The sequence below is a fragment of the Odontomachus brunneus genome, unplaced genomic scaffold, assembly GCF_010583005.1.
Source record: "Odontomachus brunneus isolate Ranch 3 - 2012 unplaced genomic scaffold, Obru_v1 Obru_scaffold_228, whole genome shotgun sequence".
NCBI classification, from domain to species: Eukaryota; Metazoa; Arthropoda; class Insecta; order Hymenoptera; family Formicidae; genus Odontomachus; species Odontomachus brunneus.
In genome coordinates, this window is record NW_022639678.1 from 75,781 (window position 1) to 97,808 (window position 22,028).

The following is a 22,028-nucleotide window of genomic DNA, read 5'->3' on the forward strand; positions in this document are numbered from 1 at the left end:
AGAGAGAGAGAGAGAGAGAGAGAGAGAGAGAGAGAGAGAGAGAGAAAGAAAGGAGAGGGAGAGAGAGAGAAAAGTCTCCATTACTATTATAATTTTATCGCGATATTCGATATGCGGCAAACAGAATTTTCGGTACGACTACTACGTTATATAATAACGTATCGCATATAGCCTATACGGTGAAAGCTCGATCGAACATTTTCAAAGAGAAAAACAGGTCTCACCAATAAGTGCGGCAAACGACAAGCGACACGAATCACTTTGGGATTTGAAAATATCGACGATACAAGCATTAATTGAAAGAACGATAAATCGAGCTCTCACCATATACACATATTGTATTTTTTGTGTACATAACGAATATATACGTATATATGTGTATGTATATGTAGAATGTACGTACGAAGAAACTGACTCGCCGACCACACACACACTGAAGGATATCGACGAGCCGCGTACCGAGCGGAAAGGCTTCCATCGAGGAAACGGGTTTTCCACGGGAAGCTGAGTTTCCTGTGCAAACAAATCGGGAATTCCCTTCCGCTTACGCGAATTTTCCGCCAACGCGTATCTTAAAACGTATCTTAGTACCATAGTTCCATAATCCTCCGGTTTTGTTGCGATTCGCGTGGTTACATCTGAAGTAACTGGTGACTCTGGTCACGACGGTTACACTTGAGCGCAAGGAAAATAGTGGGGAAAAACGACGGAGGGGAAATATTATTAAAAAAATATCATTATCGCGTAGTTTTTAAGTAGAAACGTGTACCCACGCGATAAATATATGGCAGCGCAACACTGTTCCCGCGTTAAAAGGATTTAATTTCGTACTCCCGATATGTATCTTTACAGTTGGCCGAAATCATGAATTAATCTTAGTTCTGAGGTTTCCTCTGAACAGCATCGTCGTCCGACTTATTGTTACGGGAAGATCTACCGGCGCGACGAAAGAAATTGCATTTACATATCTGAACACATTGAAATCTTTGTCTCCCGTTCCCATCGTGCGGAACCGTGAGACACGAATAGGATCTCTGAGTAACCGTACGCACGCGAACAAACGCGAAGATTACGCGGAAGTTTTTAAGAGTAAAACGTATCCTACGTAAACCGTCAGCTCGATGCCAAAACGGAGTATCGTCCGGCCAAGCACATTTACGGGGCACTCACGCGAGCACCGGCCAAGGTAGTAGGTAAGAGGAGCGAGGGGTCGAAGTGGGCGCTTCACACAGATGCGCCGAGACGAGGGTGCCCGCTGGCGACTCTCTACCCTTGAGCCACAGGACACTGTCAGACGGACACGCCGAACGCGCACCGCACTGAACCCGCGTTTATTTAGTATGACGCAAGAGAAACACACGTAAGGTAAAACCGAGGTGGCAGCCGGTATTCGGGGTACCACGTGCACTGGAGTTCCCGACACTGGAGTTTCTTCTCGGGGCGGAACGAACGGCGGAATCGTGCCGCGCCAAGTAGCAGCAGCAGCAGCAGGACGATGCCAAGGAACTCGTTTCCTCAGAGCGGGCTCCGTTGTGACGCGGAGGGACACGGGCCGAAGGATGCCGCCGGCGCGGCGGTAATTCACGTTGGGTAAAGGCTCGTGAAACTCGGTATCCTCCAGCTGACGGCCGCTAAGAGGGACACCAGAAAGTTGCTCGCCAAAATTGCCGGGCTGAGGTTCCTTCTGTCGCCCCCGTGCATCGCCGCCGGCTTCTCCTCCTCTGCAACGAAATTAAAAAGCTGCGCTACACACGACGGCGAAGGAGGCGGCATGCGGGTAAACATGTGGACCGCTTAATTTCAGATTACTGTTTGACGTAGGTACGAGGAGTTCGGGATCATGATAAGGCATGCGAGGTGGCGCTTGTGTCTATTTGCAGAACCGATGTTCCGGCGGGCCACATCAAAGTTTTTGCACAGTATTTTGTTGGAAAGTTCCATTTTAGAAGTTGTACGCGACACGCACGCACAATGATACAACAGATAATATCAAATTGTAAGATCAGATAATATTGAATTGTTGGGCTCCATCAATACTGAACTGCTGTACCAGACACAATCTCTTCTTCACCACTCCACCTAGTTGATTTGTGACATCACATCACAATAATTATTCTTTATATTAAGTTTTATTATGTTTTTGGTAGTGCAAGGATAAATTGTCAGTAAGGTATATCTTGTTAGGGAATTTAGTAAATTTCGCTAGAAATATAACACATTTTTTAATAGCACATTTCAGTTGCTGAAATATAAATGACGCATATGAAATAAAAGAATAATAAGTTACTGCAAAATATCGATCTTCAAAACAATTAATATTAAAAAATTCTATAATAATTTTTATTAAAGTTCTCTCCGTGTATTTAAGATCAACATATTTTAAACATATTTTAAATAAGTGTTAAATTTGCTCTTCATATTTGCTGTACGAGAGTCTTAAATTTATAGTGAACCTATATAAGTGAAAAAACAAGTGCGACAATTTAAACAACAACAAAGAAAAAAAATGTCGCTATTGTCTTAGATATTCATGCCGGAAAATGTTTTAAAAATATACAGATGGGCCATGGAAAGCAGTCACGTTCACGAGAAAGTGTTTTTCTCAAATGGAGTGGCGAAACCCTCCCGCGAGAACAGAGAGGACGTTTTAAACGGTCTCAGACTGCCCGACGTCCTTGGTTGAGATCTAAGGAGTGAAGCGTGGATCATTTCATTCTTCTTGCCGTAGAAAATGCCTCTTGACAATCCGGTCACGTGCATGACGCTTCCCAGTTGTCACGTGCACCGACGGAGACTCGACAAACATTGAATGAAGAATATCTGTCGAACTTTGCGAGTTCTCGTCAAGAGACGTTTACCCTCTGTTCTACATCATCCTGAATTTAAGTTACTGCTAATTGCAAAGTTTAATACGTAATGCTGACTTTTCCAAGAGTTCCCGGTGAAATTTTCTAGGGCGAGGAGAAATCTTCTCAGGACTGATCTCTCTACGCTAGCTCTAATATATTAATTTCTTTCATGCTCTTTAAAAGCTTACTTAGGTAAAGAAAGTAATATAAGATTCTCTGTAAACAGACTAACACACAGGATACAGGCCAATATTCCAGGAAACTTTCCGCGCTGATGTCGTAGCGCGCGAATATCAAAAGCGTATCAAAAAATTAAAATAAAATTCGAGGTATCATCGCGTCTGAAAAAGAGGAAAATAATAGGTAAGTTTGATAATGCCCCACGGGCTATCGCGTTATTACGTAGTTGCTAAGCGCGTTAAAGTGTAAGTAAAGCCGGCCTGAAGTTACGCCGTACTTTCGAAAAATTGCGTCGAACTTGGTCCTCGCGGCAAACTCGGGGGTAAAAGTTTCGTCGTTAGAGAGGCGGTCGTACAATTTTGAGCCGCCCTTCTGTTATCGCGGACGAGCTACAGCGATGAATGCGTCTACGAGAGCCGCTAAATCCGATCGTAATGAGCTTCCTACAACCGTTTAATTGTTCGGCTCTTACTCTAATGAATATTCAAGTTTCGCGGAACTTCCTCAGGCCGATCGGCGCCGATCTTCGTCGGCGTAACTGGAGCGAGTCAATTACTACGGCGTTATATGCCGGAGAGAGAATCGCGGATATATTCTATCTACCGGCACACACTTACGAGCAGGCCGTAATCTTGTTTCAGGCGGATTTTTGGCAATCGTTGTTCCGCGAGCGTGTCGCTATGATTAGACGATTTAATATGATGTTTAATATCCGCCCACGGTCAGTAGATTTTTTTATCTTTTAGCGTTTACACGTGCACGTCCGCAAACATCGTTGGCGTACGACATCAGCTAACGCGCGTTTTCACGAGATTTTCTCGATGTATACCAACTGTTCGTTGACTGTTTGTCCATAGTCCCTGTGCAAATAGTCACTACATTTTGTTTTCCATCGAGAGAGCGAGGAGCGGAGTACAACACATTCGTGTGTGTTTAAAAACACAATTTCAATCAGTTTGTCTGTTCGCTACGTCTCTAATCTGTATCTGTACGTAATTTCCGGAAAAAAAGCTTTAGTATATAGTATCATTGAAAGGTGCACAGAGGAAACTACTATGATTGTTATATTTACATACTCTATGGTTAGGAAGAAAATGTAATTTTCTTATGTATGTAATTTCAAATTAGTTAACCCTTTCAGGTCCACTGGAAACTTTAATTGCCAGAAACATATTTAGAAGTCGATAACTCCGTGAAAAAATTGAGATATTTGCCGGGTTTCTGCAACCTTTTATGTATAGGCTGTACACTGAGAGAAGAATTTAGTAAATATTATCAAAATTTTGTTACTATTACTAAATTATAGACGTAAATATAGCGGGCCAAAGCTATGGCAATACTTATTAATTAATTTAGTTCTGTAAAATAAATTATTTATTTGACCGAAGTAAAATTTATTTGCTTCCAGAATATATTTGGTAAATAAAACTTATTGAATAGTTGAGCAAAATAAGCGATTTTGTAATAGTTACGAAATTTTTGATAGGTTCAACCAATTGTCTGTAATAATAGATATTGAAACGATGTAATAGCTGCAAATGAATGAATTTTTCGTTGTGCTGCAACAAAACATACTTATACTGGTAACAAAATAGAACTCGTACCTACTGAATTTTTTATTATATGGGATATAACGATTTCATAACAATTATCAAATATCTGTTCATAAATCAAGTAACTGTAATATATTTTATATTAAATATTTAACATTAAGTAACTATTACTAAATTATTTAATTGATGTTACTGTGAATGCAATTACATCATACTCCCGATCTATTAAATATTTGGTAATTATTATCATATTTAGTATTAGTTACTAAGGATTCAATGAATTTCTGTAACTAAATGCAGTTTGTTATAGTTACCAGTCTTTTCTCTCAGTGTATATATAGGCGGAAAATAACATTAATATTTTACAGCAGTCATATTTAGCCAAATGATGTTATGTTTTCTCTCTTTCTGTATATTTTATTTTTCTTAATATAAATTGATATAAAGTGATATTTTATTCGATTATTTTCAAAAGTTAATTATTTCAAAAGTTTCATAATTTTTCAAAATTATTTTTCAAAAGTTTCTCCGAATAATATGGAGTTAAGCTTAATCATAAGTTAGAATTAACGAGAGAATAGCCATGTGTTCCTCACCTTCGATCACGTGGACCACGACGGCGGCCGCCTTTGCGTTGCTAGGTACGCACGTATAGTTACCATTGTGCGTAAGTTTCGTTTTGTTCACCGTCAAGATGGAGCCGCTCGGCGTGAGCTTGACGTCGACGCCAGGCTCCTCGTCGTAATTTATCATGCGGCCCTGACGATACCAGAAGACGTAAAGGGGCTTTTCCGTAGCCGCCATCAGTTGGCATTCCAAACGGAGACTTGAGCCTTGCTTCACATGTAAATCAGGCGCACCTGGTATTATCGAATACGCCTCCGTGATTTTTAAACGGGCGAAGTTTCGTTGCACAGGATGCGATGTCACCTGCAATTACGATATAGCAGTACCTTTAACCCTTCATGATGCAATAAGGTAAGCGACACGGATTAAAAAAAAGATATAAAGATTATACAATCTTTGTTGTCATCGATACACAACTCGAATCAATTGTTTTTCCACTATAAGGCTCTGCTATCTCGCCGTAGAAAGTTTGAGTTGACGTCTAGCAGTGTCGAGAACACGAAATAACTGTATCAGCGTAGCTGATTGGCTGACACTAGGCCAGGCTCACACTAGGCCTCGCCTGACACCTCAAAAGTTACTTGCGTTTTATCGCGTTATTTTTTAATTTCTCCGTGAAGTGTATATATTATCGTGATTCTCATAACCGTAAAATGTGCAACAAATTCAGTGATACTAGTGATACATTATGAAAATCGAGAAATTAAATGTGTTCATACATGCTAATCTCAGCTGTCACAAATCACCGTGACAGCCGAAAAATGTAGCATTATTTCACGAAATTATTTTACGATGCTACATGATATATCAGCCAGATATCTGAATTTGCTGTACTTTGTACAGGTTTCAGGATTAGGAAAATATTTGGTTCTTCAGGGAAAAGTAAAAAATAAAGCAATAAAACGCAAGGAACTTTCGATCATTTCTCGCTTCTGACGTCATCAAACCAATATGGCCGAGAAATAGCAGAGCTTTAAATGTATATATACATTCTCAAAAATAATTCTTTAAGAAAATTAGACGAAAAATTACAAGTAATTATTGTTTTGAGGATTTAAATAATTTGGAAATGTTTGATTTTATAGATCGAACTTGTATAAAACTGTAGAGACAATAGACTTATACTGCGATTCTAGACAAAATCGTAAAACTCTTAACTTGTTTTCGTAACACTCGTAAGGACTTATGAGTAGGTCTATAATTCTATGCGGACCGTATGTCATATAATAATGCATAAATATCTACGATTGTTTTTGTTTTTTTCATAAGCTACGACTTTACGGTTTTACGATTTACTCGTATATTTGCTTAGAATTGCAACATTATACTATAATTCTAGACAAAATCGTAAAACTCGTAACTTGTTTTCGTAAAACTCGTAAGAACTTACGAATAGATGTACAATTCTATGTGAACCGTATGTCATATGATAACTCGTAAATATTTACGATTTTTTTATATTTTTTTCGTAAGCTACAATTTTACGATTTTACTATTTACTCGTATATTTGCTTAGAATTGCAGCATTAAATCCAATGCCTATGGAACATGATTTAAAATTGTTTTTCTTGCGAGAACTCATGAATGCCACTAAGTTTGTTCTAAAACAAGAAATTTGACTCTCGGTTCCGTTGCAACGGTTAGTTTTTCCAGACAGATTCGATGTTATTTTCCGAGCGTGTTGCTAGAAAATTCTCAATACGGTTTGTTCAATCAGATAAACTAAATGTCAGCTCATGTCAGTCATATAATTGCATTATATTTGACAGTTCCTACTGGAATTCCAGCAATATACTTCGAAAATAACACTGAATCTGTCTGCAAAAATCGTGTAGCTGGTTAACAAATCGTCAAGCTCGCAACGGAGCACGATGAGAATAAATTTTTTCGCTTTAGAACAAACTTAGCAGCATGCATGACACCTCGCAAAAAGAACAACTTCAAATCACACTCGGTAGGCATCGGGCTTTAGACATAATAGATAAGCAGCGATCTCGGTTACAAAAGACAAAAGTGATTTGATTTGAGCGAGAACTGAGGCTTCGTCTGGCCGCAGCCCTTAATATTACGTAAAAAATAAGTAAAGGTAGACGTAACGATGTATCTTGTATATGTCTCGTTTTGAAGATATTTAGAAGGAATAAAAGAGAGTTTGTGAAAGCTGATGGAAAGCTAGTAAAAAATCATCGTCAAATTCGGATAATTTAGCGAATCGTTACATTTATTACTTCGATCGCCCGATTAAAAGCTAGTAAAATAATTTGGTCTGACAAGCGAATATCTTTCAAATATTCCAACGAAAAAATTCTTAAAAAAGAGATAATCGCCCATCAATCAATTATGTAATATTATTGATATAAATTGTGCTCGTCATTGAGAAAATAACGTTGATTATCTTTTAGAAATTCTGCTTGAGGTTAAAGACGCGATACATCTCCATGACCTTAAGGGGGGAAATCCAATTAGAACGAGGAAAAATAAGCTATTTTCAAGAATTTTTTTGTAGGAGAAAGAATTTTTCTATATTTTTCAAACTTAAACATTTATTTATATATGTTTTGGACTGTCCATACGTATTTTTTTTTCCAAAAATATTTAAAAATGGCGGACATATGAAGCATCCCATTTGGCAGGTACGCGTGCGAGTTGCTCAGCTGCTGGACAAATGGCGTCCGTGATATTGATCCTATAACAGGCAGCGAAAAAATTCTTATTATTTATACCCATAATTCGTAATTGAACCTAAAAAAATTGAAAAAAGTCAAAAATTTTGAATATGAAACGCTTATGAAAATAAATTTCCATTTTTTGACGTTTTCTCTGCACAATTTTTGCAATAAATAAGTGATTTTTTATTATAATTTTCACAAACATTTAGGTTCACCGACATTGTACTGATGTCATGAAGTTGTGTGCGAAAGTTCAGCGCGATCGGTTGAATAGTTTTTAAATGAGAGTTCCAGCAGTGCAAAAAAGTACAGTTTTGAGAAAAACGTGTTTAAAGTTTTGACAAGTAAAAGATACAAGATATCTATAATTTACCTCTTAGTCAGCAATCCCGGCGCCATAGAACAATCCTTCTGCTTCCTCGAAGAACTCGTTCTGCTCCAATAACTGCTCTCTTCTGGCCTTTCGAGCTTCTTTAGAGTTGAAAGAGTTGCGCCGCTCCTGTCGAGATACCCGGCGCCCGTCGACGTTCTCAGCATAGTGCTTGGTCTGGCTCCCAATAATTATTTGTAACTCCATCATAATTTGTAGAATGGAAGAATATCCTTCATTGAAGACTCCAGCAGCGATGTAGGATGCAATTTCAACTATTTTCAGCCCAGAATTAAGATGTTTTGGAGCTAAACGCCAAATCGTAGAATTGAAACTTTCATTTGAATTCTGCGTATGACTGCCCAAGCATCTCTGAAGTAATTCTTCCTTAGATAAATCTTCATAAATTGGAAGAATGTGTTTTGCGACTGTTGGATCGAGTGGAGGAGGGTGCTCAAAAGAATCCAAATTTGCTTCAATAGCTTTTTCTTTCTGCCACTTACACCAGCTGTCTTCGCCGGGCGGGCAGTATTCGTGCTGTGGCTTCTCATCCGTAGAGATCAAATGGTAATAAGTGGCTATAATACTTTTTTTCATTCCCTCAATACTATTCGCATTTCTTCTAATTGCCAGACCATAGTACGTTGTGAGCTTTTTAATTAAAGCATCCGTTAGTTTGCCCTTACCACCGAGTTTTTGTGTTTTTTTTATATTTCGGAGCCGAGTGCCCATTCTTTTCTCTACGTGGCCAATGCATTCGCTTTTTGCAACTTGAAATTCATCACCGTAAGGATTCTTATCTAGAATGGCCTTGAAAGTTTTGGAGTCTCCGTCTCCAATATAATTACCATATTTAACGCCGTACTTTTCCTCTGATCTTAAAAAGATTTCTGTAATCGCATCGACCTCCATTTTTCCGGCTGAGCCCTCGTGATTTTTTGTACACTCTTCCTCGTGATTTATATACCACTCTTCGTATTCTGGAGTGTTCACCTTTTTTTTCCAAAATGTGCATGCATGGCAATAGCTACTTTTGATAACTAAATCGATGACTTTGCCCGAATAGTAGCCTATGACCGTTACAACTCCGTACAGCGATTTGAATCCACGTTTTTTCCACGAGCCATCTCCAGAGACTTTCAAATCTAAAATAGACCTCTCATGTTCTTCATTGAATTTTTTTTCTTCTTCGATAGCTTTCTTGCAGAGACTTTCAAAAACAGATTTTGTACAGGAGTGAATATACGTGATGATATTATTATACGTGCTCTCATTCATTCCTTTACAAATGTCCATGAGGTTGCAGAATAAATTAATACCCTCTCTGCCAACACCTAAGAGTCGCATAACAAACACCATCCGACGATTCACTTCGTATCCAGTGTTGATTAGTGGTCCTGAATTGATGTTTCTCTGACCACAGCGACAAAGTAAAACTATCTTGAAACCGAGGCCTCGATTCCCAGCTTCTTCAAACTTTACATTCTGTTTACAAACACGACAAACAAGGAGCTCTGTCAAGGCTGTAAAAACGGTGAATATTTCAATCAAACGATAGCCATGCAATGGATTCCAGTGAATATCTTCAGCACTAGCATTGGAGAGTTTTCTTGCACTCGTACTTTCACATCCTTCATCTTCACTCTTTTTATTTGAAAACTGATTACCATGGAACTTTCTTTTGCGTGGTTTCGATTGTTTTGGTTCGGCGTGTGTGCCTTTCGGATAGGACATTTCGAATTTGCACTGTCGTTTTGTACAGGCCGAACTTCGGAGCTAAACTGAAAACCGGTTCTGCTCGATGCCAGCGCCAACGGACCCAACGGTTTCGACTAAACGTAACAATAGAAATAAAAGCCATCTACCAGGGGTGCGTTCCAAAACCTACAGTAAAACTATAATTACATCTCTATACGTTTTGGATCGCAGCCCTGAAAGGTAAAATCCCCGCTCCGGGTGAGTATACCTGCTGCGTGCTATTAGAGCCTCGACGCTGCTCAAGAGATTTGTTGCGCTCGGAGGCCATAACTTCCGAACGGCTGCGAATTTCGATTTAAAACGTTGGGAACATATTCTTACAATGTTAAATAAACATTTTATGCAAAAAAAAAAATTCGATTTTTTGAAAGTTCTAATTGGATTTCCCCCCTTAAATACTCGCTTGTGAGGCGTATAATTGACCACTTTGACATTTTAGTTGACATTTTCGACATGTGGGACCTTTGACGAAAGTCTACGGAACCGTGTATTAAAAGTTATTCGAGCTGCTAAACACGAGCAAAAACGCTAGACGCTTTTTTAAACAGTCTCACTATATACAGATTTAATCTTATTCTCGATATAATTCTTCCCACTCTAAAGTAAGAGCTAAACAACCTAAATCGAATGGTATTGTTTACAGAACGTGGAAATAATGTATAATACAATCACAAATATACTTCATCCGGAAACGAAAGATTCGTCAAAATACCTGACATTCGTATATGCCGGCATCGTCCACTGTTACGGTGCGTATCATGAGTGCCCAATCAGTGCTTGAGTGCCTGACGAAGAATCTCTTATCAATTGAGTGCGTGGTGGTGCCAACCGTTAACAATTGTCTGTCTCTTCGTCTCACCCATGTGATCTATAACAAAAAAAAACAAGGATATATATTAATGCATTATTTCCAAAATCAGGAAATAATGCGTTACTAGTAACTCCGTGCGCGCGCGCGTTACAAGTTACTTTTCCCTAGTAACGACTTGGTAACTGCGTTATTCTTTTTAGTAGTAATTGTAACAGTAACACAATTATATTTTTTAAGTTTTTTGAGACCGTAACGAATTAAACAATTATTTTAATTGTTACTTTATATGTATATTTCAAATATATCGTCAAAAGATACTCATCGAATAGTTATGAGTTTGTTCGAAAACTCTGGCAATATATACCGAAAATGTATAATATATTTATATAATGTGAATTATAACACATTTTCAATACTGTTATCACATTTTGTTGGAACGTAATCCAATTGCTTACGTAAAAAATACCGTTCTTTTAAAACCTTGATTACCAAAGTATTAAACAATTTTTTATTAAATATAACATAGCGTTTTCAAGTAATACATCAATATATTGATTATTCAGTGTTGGAAGCTCCGTATTGATACCACAGAGAGAGACAGAAAGAGAGAAATCGAAAGAGAGAGAGAGAGAGAGAGAGAGAGAGAGAGAAAATATCTTTACAATGATGAAACATTAACTTCTATTAAAAGTTAAGAAAAAATTTTTGTAAAATTCAATGAATTTACATATTTAACTAAAACTTAATAACAATATAACTTATGATTCTTAACTTGGATTTGTATTAAGCAAAGTAACGAAAATAGCCATTATTCGTTTCTTTCTGAGTAACGGTAAGAATAACGAATTACTTTTCGAAATTAATAACGATAATAGGAACGAGCTACTTTTTGAAATCGCGGTAACACTAACTAATGTAATCGCGGTAACGAATAACAGTAACTAACTATTAAAAAAAAATAACTTTCTCAACCCTGATTTTTTCAACATGCATTTTAAAGTAAGAAGTAATCATTCGGAAAGACATTGTTGCTTAATTATCCAAACTTATAAAGACATACTTACGTGAATATTTCGAAATATCATGAAAAATGAAAATTGTTCAATTGAATAATACAAGATAAAATTCAGTAGATAAAATGCAAAATACTTTTCAAGTAGAGAGGGAAAGAAAATAATTTCGTTTATAAATCTTTGTTAGCAACTTGACGGGTCTTACGGAATTGTCAATGACCTTCAAATAAATAATCATAGTTATATTATAATTACTTATCCTTATAAGATGCAAAGAAAATTGTTGGATAAAAGCTATTTGCGTGACATAGAAACCCAAGGCAGTTAGGCAATTTAGGGTAATAATACATAGGAAACAATATGCGTCATATGAGGCAATGTGAACGAGAAGCCTCGACGCGCATCGAATATCAATTATCACGCCCATTAGAGTACCCTAATTTCAAGCTAATTTTCATTCCCTAGTGTACTGACCACGAAGCCATGCTATGCTCAATATATCAAATAGCGATTATATCGCATAATGTTTTCACGTAACGGTATTGTCAATTTCCTTCATTTCTGTATTTAATCAGAGAATTTAGATATACATCACACAAATATTCTCTTTCTCCTCTCTCTCTCTCTCTCTCTCTCTCAATTTTTATATACATGTACTTCACATGTTTAAAATAAATAATGCATGTAAAGTTTATATTGCGATTCAGAAATAAAAGTCTAAAAGTCAGAAATAATATAAAATAAATTATAAACTATATGATAGTCTACTAATGATATGAAACTATAAACAAACTATTATATATGAAAGCTCATTTGCTTTATCTTATATCTTTACACTTAATATATATATATATATATATATATATATATATATATATATATATATATTTCTTTTCTGTAAAAAAACTTTGTAGAGAAACATATTAGAGAAACTTTATTTATGGCTCTTGTAATCAAATTAAATTATTATCATATCCAATATTCTTGTACATGCAGAGCATTACGGATAAGAATATATAAAAATCTGCTATTACTCTTTATGTATGCGTTTTATCGCCTATCTCAAACGTAGCGTGTTACATTAAGGGACCTCATAACGAATGGGCAGTATACATTGGCTTTATATCACGTTCGCCGCACCACACAATATACGAGCGACATTTATTGGCTACATCGATTCATTTAGGTTATTTCTTTCCGTATGTTTCCCGGGTGCTATCAAAGAATATATATTTTTACAGGATATCATATAAATGTCAAATATTTTTGACAATAAATTCTTCTTTTTACTACCGAGCATATCAAATCTTCCTTGTGTAATGATAAGTATTTGTGGTAATAAATAATTATATTCTCCAAATAATTAGGTTGCACTAAGAACTGTTAGCTATAAAATAGAGCACAATACTCTCCAAATGTCATATTGTCGCTTTGTAGTCATATTGTCATTTTGCAGCCAACAACTCTAAGTGTAGTTTAATTACTTTTAATTAGAAAGTTACTATTACCATCGCTTTAATTCAAAGCTGCCGTAGACGTTTTACGCGATGCAGCTCCAAAATCAGGACGTACTAGATGTCGCTATCGACCCGAACTATCTAACGAGCTACATAATGATCCGCTGCACGTACTCTTAGCCGAATGTGTCTCGTTAAAATGCAATAGGTCACGGAAGTTGCCAAAGCATCGTAATGTAAGTAACCAATTGTAGAGAAGAATTCTGCAGGAAATGTGCATAACACAACGAAAGAAATACATGCATTTAACATGGTGTCGGCTTTCATCTTCATACTTATTTCCATTACATTGACGAATACAAACTTTTCCCGACGTGAGCTTCCTTTGAGGTAATAAAAATTTAAAATATATAAAGGAAAAGACATTCTACAAGAAAGTTTGAATACGATTAAATAAAAAATGAGAACATTCGACCGTGTGAACAGTATTTGTATAAAATCCACTTTGGAACGTGTGAGAACTCACTGAACGCGTGAACATATCGAGTACATATATGCTTGTTACGAGATATCGCGACACCATTTTTCCAAAATGAAATTTCGATCCGACGAATCAGAAGACGTCACACTGCCAATCCAATCACTTTTTATATCCGAACATGAGATCGGGACGAACTTCATCATAACCGTCTTAGCGCGCTCAGTCGGAACATAATTAGACCGATTTCACGTAATACATCCTGAGGAAACCAATTCCCAAGGATATGACATTTCGGATACCGCCAAACCCGGTAATCCGGAGTGCTTGCTGTAATCCTGGATTCCAGCCTGAAAAGGACCTATCTACGGCGCACCGGCGTGTAACGGCGAATCCAATATGGCAAGAGCGTATGTGTACTTGCTACGTCGCTAGTCTTTGACTGGTGGAAGTTATCGGGTAGTAGAGTTTGCCTCAATCGGCATGGAGTTACGAGAACTTCCCCGGTGTCTTCCCGAGCAGCCGGGAAGACAAAGACGGCGCGAATTCCTTCGGCGTCTGCCGTTCGGTTTCAACTAACTCCTAGCACGGATACGCACACATACGGATTGTTAGGGAGAGAGCACCATCTCCGCCTAGCTGCTGAGTACGTGGACTCCATCCACTGCTTGAGATACTTGCGTAGCCAATTAAGGCAGCTCCCACGTCCATTACGAGACCGAAGCGACTGAGTCACGGTAAAGTTCTCAAGGAGAGCTAATGTATGTTACAACAAAGATTACATCTGAAAGATGACTTGATCTATTTCCGTTCTATTTCCTAAGTGTATTACATACACCGAGAGAACGATTTCCTTTAGATTTAATAAATCATATTAAATTTTAAGGAATATATTTTGGAGAACAGTGCAAATAAACACCAATCTTTGATTCAACAAGTATGATTGTTTAACTTTTACAAATAATTTTATTGGCTCAAATAATTTATGGTTTAGTCAATGAAGAAAACCGTTTCACTTAATTTTATTATTTTATTAAAAGAACTTTAATAATTCTGTTTAAACAATCTTCAGGAAAGTTGACATTTCTCTTTTCGCATTATCGAGAGTCTGTCTTTTTATTACTTCATTGTGTGCGCTCTCCTTCACTCGTAATTCTATCCAAATATCCCATCATCCCGTGATGCAGTCACCCGTTCTTTTATTGATCATTTGTGTTACTTGACTTCATTGACTGTATAAAAATTAAAAATTTCAACTAGCTCTTACAACATGCTAGCATTATGCATATAATGCATTCTCATAATGTTCAAAAAACTTTTTCGTACCATATTTACTGGTAATCGTTGAAAAAATGCAAGAACAGTCGATATATGATGGATATTAACAGAATGTACATTAGCAAACTAGCGAAGCTATTGTTATTCCCGTATTTTTAACCAAAACATTATGTTGGTTATTCCAAACAATACATTAGAGTGAGGAGCGAAACGTTGGTAGGAAACATTGGGAAACTTTAGGAAAAGCAAGACGTTGGGAAACGTGAAGAGCGAAAGCAATAATATGTTCAATCAAATAACATGATCTAATTCAACGAGACAAAAGTTAAAAAATATAATCAAGTAATATCTTATTTGTATAAAAATATAATCAAGTAATATCTTATTTGTATAGTTAAAAATTTTTTTTCTTTAAATAATACTGGTTTTTCATAAAACAATATTGTTTAATTTAATGAGATAAATAATATTTGATATAAAACTAGGTGGTTTGAGTCTCCAACAAGTGCAAATAAAACAAATTGGAATATTAAAATCAAAAGCACCATTATCTCTGCATTATTATTACCCCAAAAATTACGTATCGTCGACGCGAAGCTGTATTTTTTCGTTCTCGATAAAAAATAAGATTATATCATAAATCGAAATTATTTTTTCTTATTATTGTCTATATTGATTATGCTCCAATAGTTCTTTTTCCAACAGCATCTTTTCTCAGAAACTTTGCGGTACAATTTTTATTAACTTTGAACTGCGAGAAAAATCTTTATATTTTTTATAACTTTTTACAGGTTTTTCATCGAGAGTTTTATTAGAAGCTCACTGCTGTTTTATAACAAACTGCGTAGTATAGATCGCGTCATTCAGACTACACTGGATAGAAGCAAAACGTATTCTGCAAACTCTTATCACAATAAGCCAGGGAATATTTTTTGTTACACACAATACACTATATAAAATGTTTATCTGTACTTTCCATAAAACTCCGTTATTGTAAGTGAAACATAACGTTACGCTAGAGAAATCCGTGAATTTCATAAAAAAAAGTCACCTAATTCAAATATGAGAGTTGCATTTGAGACATGAGAGCTGTCTTCTTTTATCAAATAAATAATTCAATTTAAGTAAGATATTTATATATAACACTGTTTGCATAATTTATTTTGCACAAATTAGTTTATCTTAAATCATATATTTTATTTTGTGTAAATTTAATGCACCAAAACATTGCAAATATGGGATATTTTTAAATATTTGATTTCTCATATTTGAGCAAAAAATTAAAAATTACTCCAAATATGAAAACACCGATTCGTTTTATTTGTTTATCTTCGTTATTTGCCCTCACTATAGTCAATATTTCAAAACTAAATACAAGTCTGATAGAAACTTATGTCACTCAATAAAGATTATCTCTGAGAGAGATTTACAAGATATCACATCTCCAGCAAGTTCAGCGTGTAATTTCCGATATAATGTCAACGTTCCGCTTGTTCGACAATTTCCATATAGCTTACAACTAGAAAGAACTATTTAAAAACAACGTATCCCAAGATAGAAAGCTGATGGAATGCAGAACATAAAAAAGTTAATGCCTCAGCGTCGCTTACAACACGCAGAGCTCCCAACTGACCTGTTTTTAATTATTTTTAGCTCAAGCATGCAAAAAAGCGTTGAGCGATATCTGCCTTACGAGGGAAACAGTTGAAAGTGCGCGAACAGACGACGGGACTATTTACCTTCCCGGCGGAAAGGGTTAAAAGTTCGTACGGAGAGAAGCATGTAGGCCGCAAAGGACTCAAACCAATTAAAACTTAAAACGAAATGCAAATTGGAGTAGCATGTCCGACTCGCCGGGCACCCACATTTAATTTCCTCTTACGTTGTTTCGCCCGACACGATCATCATTATCATCAGTCTTATTAGACTTGGGTTAGATAACTGATAGTCCCAGAATTCCTACGGGATACGATTAAACCGAGTTCCGTGGGGACTGCTGGTCTAAGTAAGAAAGTCATGTACAGAGACAAGTAATGGTACACCTGCGTACACAAGACAAGTGCGCACACGCGGCTGTGTGAGCTAAGGTGGTAACCACCACGCGTGGGAACTTAATTGGGAAATACCCCGGTTACGGCGTCCACAAGCGACCCCCATGCCACACATTCTTTATCTTCCAGCCAGAAATTGCCGACCGTAATCGGTAGCTTATATCGCCGCACTCCGGATATCCGTGGAAATTAACGACGTGAACGGAGAATAGAAAGGGCGTTGGAGAGGAATGGGCGAGGAAGGAAACGGCGGTCGAGAGAATTGACGAGCGACGCGCAAATTTCTGCCGTGGACACGAAAATATTCGATTGAAAAAAAATATTTGGCGACGAATAAATGTGTTCCCAGCTGCGGCGAGGCGTCACGTCAGCCAGGAAGGAAATTAAAGGCAGCCACCCCATCCTGCAATCCTGCGATCACTCTCAACTCTTTGACCGATGTAGCATCGGGATCGACGATAAGGAAGACGGAAAGTTCATTCGCTTATCAGGGCCGAACCGTTTTAGAAGTATTCTTGTAATGAGGAAAGTTCCCTCAACTCGCGCGCGGGAATCAAGCCAACCACTACATAGTCACTTTCTATACACATCACACGGTGGCGAGAACTTAAAGCGACGACATCACTCACAAGATCGAGGACAACTCCAAGCTATATGTCACTGACATATTAGACTTAACTACAACTTATACTGCATATGTGCGTGTGTATGTGCGAGAAAGAGGCTAAAAGATTTAAGTTTTTTTACTGTAAAAAATTCGGTCTGTTGTGAAATATCCAGTTTGAAAAATTTGGTAAAATTAAATAAAAAAATCTATGTAACTGTTTTTAATAAAAGATGATAAAATTATATAGAAAAGCATGTATATATTCAAGTAAATATTGAATTGTTCAATATAATATTTAATCATTAAAAGTAATTTACCATATAAAACGAAAAAAGATGAACAACTTTTTTATATTACCCGAAATGTAAGAAATTGTAATTTTCTATAAAAATGATAAGTTTAGATAAAGTCGTGTAGTATTTCAATAACATTTGCATGTATTTTTATCAATTCCTATTAGATTTTTTAAGCAGAGTAGCTCTCAAACACTGGCTTTATAATGTCAATTTTGGAATATAATTTCTACAAATAAAATTATTTACGTACGCATTACGTACAGGGTGTCCGGTAACTTACAAAGGAGCCGAGATGTACAAATAAATTAGATCAAACTGAACAAAAAACTCCTTTATCATTTGTTGTAAACAACACATAAAATTCTAAGTTAGTAATCAAAAGAGATCCGTGAATGATCGTCATATGATAGATGGGCTGCGATGATAACGTCTGCCGTTGTATACTTATATATTAAGTCAAACTGAATAAAAAAGTCTCTTGCCATTTTCCAAATAAGCACGTAGATGTTTAGTTATTAATTAAAGAAGATTGATGTATAGTTATGCACAATAATGCATCAATCTTCTTTAACGAATAACTAAACAGATACATGAGGTACATGAAAAATAGCAGTGGATCTTTTTGTTTAATTTGATCTAATATACAAGCATATAGCGATAAATGTCGCCATCACAGCTCATCTACCGTATATGACACGGGACCATTTTCACGAATCTTTTTTAATTAATCCACTCTATTCTCTCGCTTAGTTCACTTCATGTGGGCTGATTCGTGTCGTTTGCACCTGTCAAATTATCAGGCAAACTGTCATCGCGTTGGTTAGCTCATGAAGAAAAAAATACAGAAGAGATATATTATAATATATATAAGATATAATATTATAATATTATAAGATATAAATTATAAGAATAGAAGAATAGAGAATAGAAGGGTAGAGGAGAAAGAGGAAAACGAAAGGGCAGACAAAGAGAGAAGCATGTTATTTAGGCAAAAATAAGGATATGAATAAGATAATTTTATAAGGTAATTTAAAAGGTTATTGTAATGATAAAGATGCTAAATAGCGCGCGCCTGTAATGTTCTAGTAACTCGAAATTTTACGTGGTTGTTCGCAAAATAGTAGAAGAATGTTTTGTTCTGTTTGATCTACCTGTACACCGTGGCTGCTCCGTGAAAATATAAATATTAATATAAATATAAATATTAATATAAATATAAATATTATAAAAAGATTTATCTCGCAGCTCAAAATTAATAAAGATTGTACCGCAAAGTTTATGAGAAAAGATTCTGTTAGAAAAAGAACTATTGGAGCATAATCAATATAGACAATAATGGGAAAAAATAATTTCGATTTATGATATAATTTTATTTTTTACTTATCGAACATCCTCTATACATATGTGTATGTGTGTGCAGTTTTAATAGTCCACAAATGTAAAAGGAAATTTTCGGATACGTTTCGTAGGTATAAAACGACAACAAGTTTGCATATTGATTATAACTTAACGATGGAACACTTTCAAGAGAGAAGTTTGGTTTGAAAACAATCATAATCGATACGTCAGTTTTGATGTATCGGAGCGCGAAAACATAGTGGTCAATTATTGCACGCCGCTCAATCACTGTATCTGTTACTTCGTCTAGTCAAATATTGATGTTATCGTTTTAGGTGTGACTGACGTTGACCAATAGAAGAGATGATTTGTATATGGTACTTTTAGAACTATATATTGGGAACCTGACATGCGTCTCATGAAGGGTTTAAACTATCGATTTTCCATTGAATAAATAAATATCTGTGCATATCGTATGTTCCATCTTGATTAGCGCATAATATCGTGTTATTTTATAAGGAATTAAAGTTGCCGTTAAATAATGGCAACGTTAAATTATGTATACATCATGTGTTGACTCTGTAAATAATTATTCCATGTATTGATATGCGAATGCATTGAAGCTTAATTTACATCACCATATCTCACGTCTCTGTTCTATCATATTGATCTCTCATGTTATTTGCATGTAGTGATATCATGGGCAAAGCTTGACTTTAAAGCTGCCGCTTCGCTTTTTGTCATATCATCTATCTTGCATTTTTTTGCATATAAGATGCTCTTCATCTAGTGACTAAAGTCAGGTGAATGTCCCACAATTAAAGATGAAATAACTTATCTAATCAATTATTCAATTAATAATATGCTATAACATACTATATTAATAATATGTTAAACTAAGTACAAAATATTGATTTTGATGGAAAGTTTGAATATTTGGAGTTTTAATTGTATTATATTTTTTCTAATTTATAGAAAAATTTTATTTTATTTATAATATTTTCTCGAAACTAATTGCGATGTACCACGACAGTTTAGTTATGTCTCAATTAGTGACGACATAATCTCTCATCGTGAAAATAAATATATAAATCCACTAGGAAAAAATAATAAGTAATCATTATTTGATTAGCACAAATCAGTGCTAATCAAATAAGCACAGAATTATAAATTATTAAACTATGACTGACTTGAACATAACAGTTTATCATCTAATAACTCATATTTATACTATTTAATAAATTCCAGAAGGCCAAGTCAGGATATTAATGCTATTTCTTAAGTTTATAGTAAATAAGGCTTACGAAACGCATGTTCTTCTTTTTCTTTTTAGAAATTTTTTTTAGAAATAGAAATGTTTTATGTTATATTTATGTAGGTTACCACACTAATGACAAATAAGTATCCTAGTAAAAATTAGTGATATATATGAATTAATTAACTCATATTGATTAATTTATTTTTGCGACAAAGTTATTTAGTGACAAATCTTTTCACAAATTAGAAAATTATAATACAATTAAATCCGCAAATATTCAAGCTCTCCAACAAAATCAATATTATGTACTTAGCTTAATATGTATAGAATTAATTGAGTAATATATTCTTGCGATGAGGTTTTTTTATCATTAATTGGACCATTCATCTGACTTTTCTGCCACTAAATGAAAAATGTCTTACATACAAAATAATTTAATAAATTAATTGACAAAAATTACATCATTTTCTCTTCTTATGAAATATTCTTTAACTTTCTCTCAACTTCGACATAACCATCCATATAACGCATATGTTTTTTAAGATATTTTTGTGATATGCGTATATATAGGATTATAATTGCTTAAAGATTAACTACACATATCTAACAGACATGTGATATTATCTGTCGACTATAAAATATCAGCGAGTAACTATTTGAACTGTCGTCGTCAGCAGTACACTGATAAAATGTCCCAGCATTTACCTTGACCTTGTTTCAATTTTGTTTTAATCTTATCATAACTGTTACAATATCTAAAATTTATAGTAAAAACACACGTTTAGGATAAACCCATACTCCCTGATTTATTAAGAAAAACGGATACAATTTTGGATAAGTTAGGACACGCCCTTAATTGAAACATTTATCTTAATTGTAATAATTATTATTATTATTCAATCTAGTTCCTATGTCTTTTCTATCCTGTTTTCTTTCCTTTCACACACAGTGTTTCCAAACGGTCACTCAAACGGCCTAGCTACTAATCATGTCGAATGATCCATTAATCTCAATAATTGAACTAGAGGAATTGATGTTTCTACGTTTTGCTATTGACTCAATCTGCCCTATGTACGTAATTGTATTTATCAACCGCGCCTTGTGCCGCGATGTGTTTCGTTTAGCTCGTATACACATAGAATGACGCTTTTGCGCGAGCTACTTCATCGTCTCTAACACAGACGCTCGACAAATTATATCAAATGCACGGGAATCATGCCGAAGGCCGGATGCAACCATAAAGCTTTGCGGCATCAGTTTCGAAGGGATGAGCTCTTAAAGCCTTCCGTTTCAGTAACGGATTTTGCGCGACGACTCGAACGGAGGGAAGCCCGCATTATCCGCGAAATAGAAAAGGACACGTAAAACTTTACAAACGAAGAGGCGACGCGAAGGTAGTCGCGAGAAGACGTTACAGAAGAGCTGGAAAATTTAA

The 22,028-nt window shown here is 35.7% G+C and overlaps 2 protein-coding genes across 2 annotated transcripts in view; both read right to left on the minus strand.

The window, feature by feature from the left end:
* Nucleotides 1-6: 6 nt before the first annotated feature.
* LOC116852474 (hemicentin-2-like) overlaps nt 7-22,028 on the minus strand; it is a 159,133-nt gene continuing 137,111 nt past the window's right edge. Inside the window, exons 4-6 of the mRNA XM_032832905.1 lie at nt 10,719-10,874; nt 5,179-5,512; nt 7-1,721 (exon numbers count right to left, since the gene is read on the minus strand). Coding sequence (XP_032688796.1) covers nt 1,582-1,721; nt 5,179-5,512; nt 10,719-10,874 — 630 coding nt within the window. The 3' untranslated portion in view covers nt 7-1,581. The remainder of the gene's footprint in view (nt 1,722-5,178; nt 5,513-10,718; nt 10,875-22,028) is intronic.
* Nucleotides 7,826-10,025, minus strand: LOC116852473. Its single transcript, XM_032832904.1, has 2 exons — nt 8,252-10,025; nt 7,826-7,895 (listed from the first exon to the last, which is right to left on the minus strand). The coding sequence occupies exon 1, from the start codon at nt 9,980-9,982 to the stop codon at nt 8,255-8,257; it is 1,728 nt and encodes a 575-aa protein (XP_032688795.1). The 5' UTR covers nt 9,983-10,025; the 3' UTR covers nt 7,826-7,895; nt 8,252-8,254.

What these genes read in the sequence shown, in the direction of transcription:
- LOC116852473 (XM_032832904.1), bottom strand. Translation starts at nt 9,982, where the DNA reads ATGTCCTATCCGAAAGGCACACACGCCGAACCAAAACAATCGAAACCA.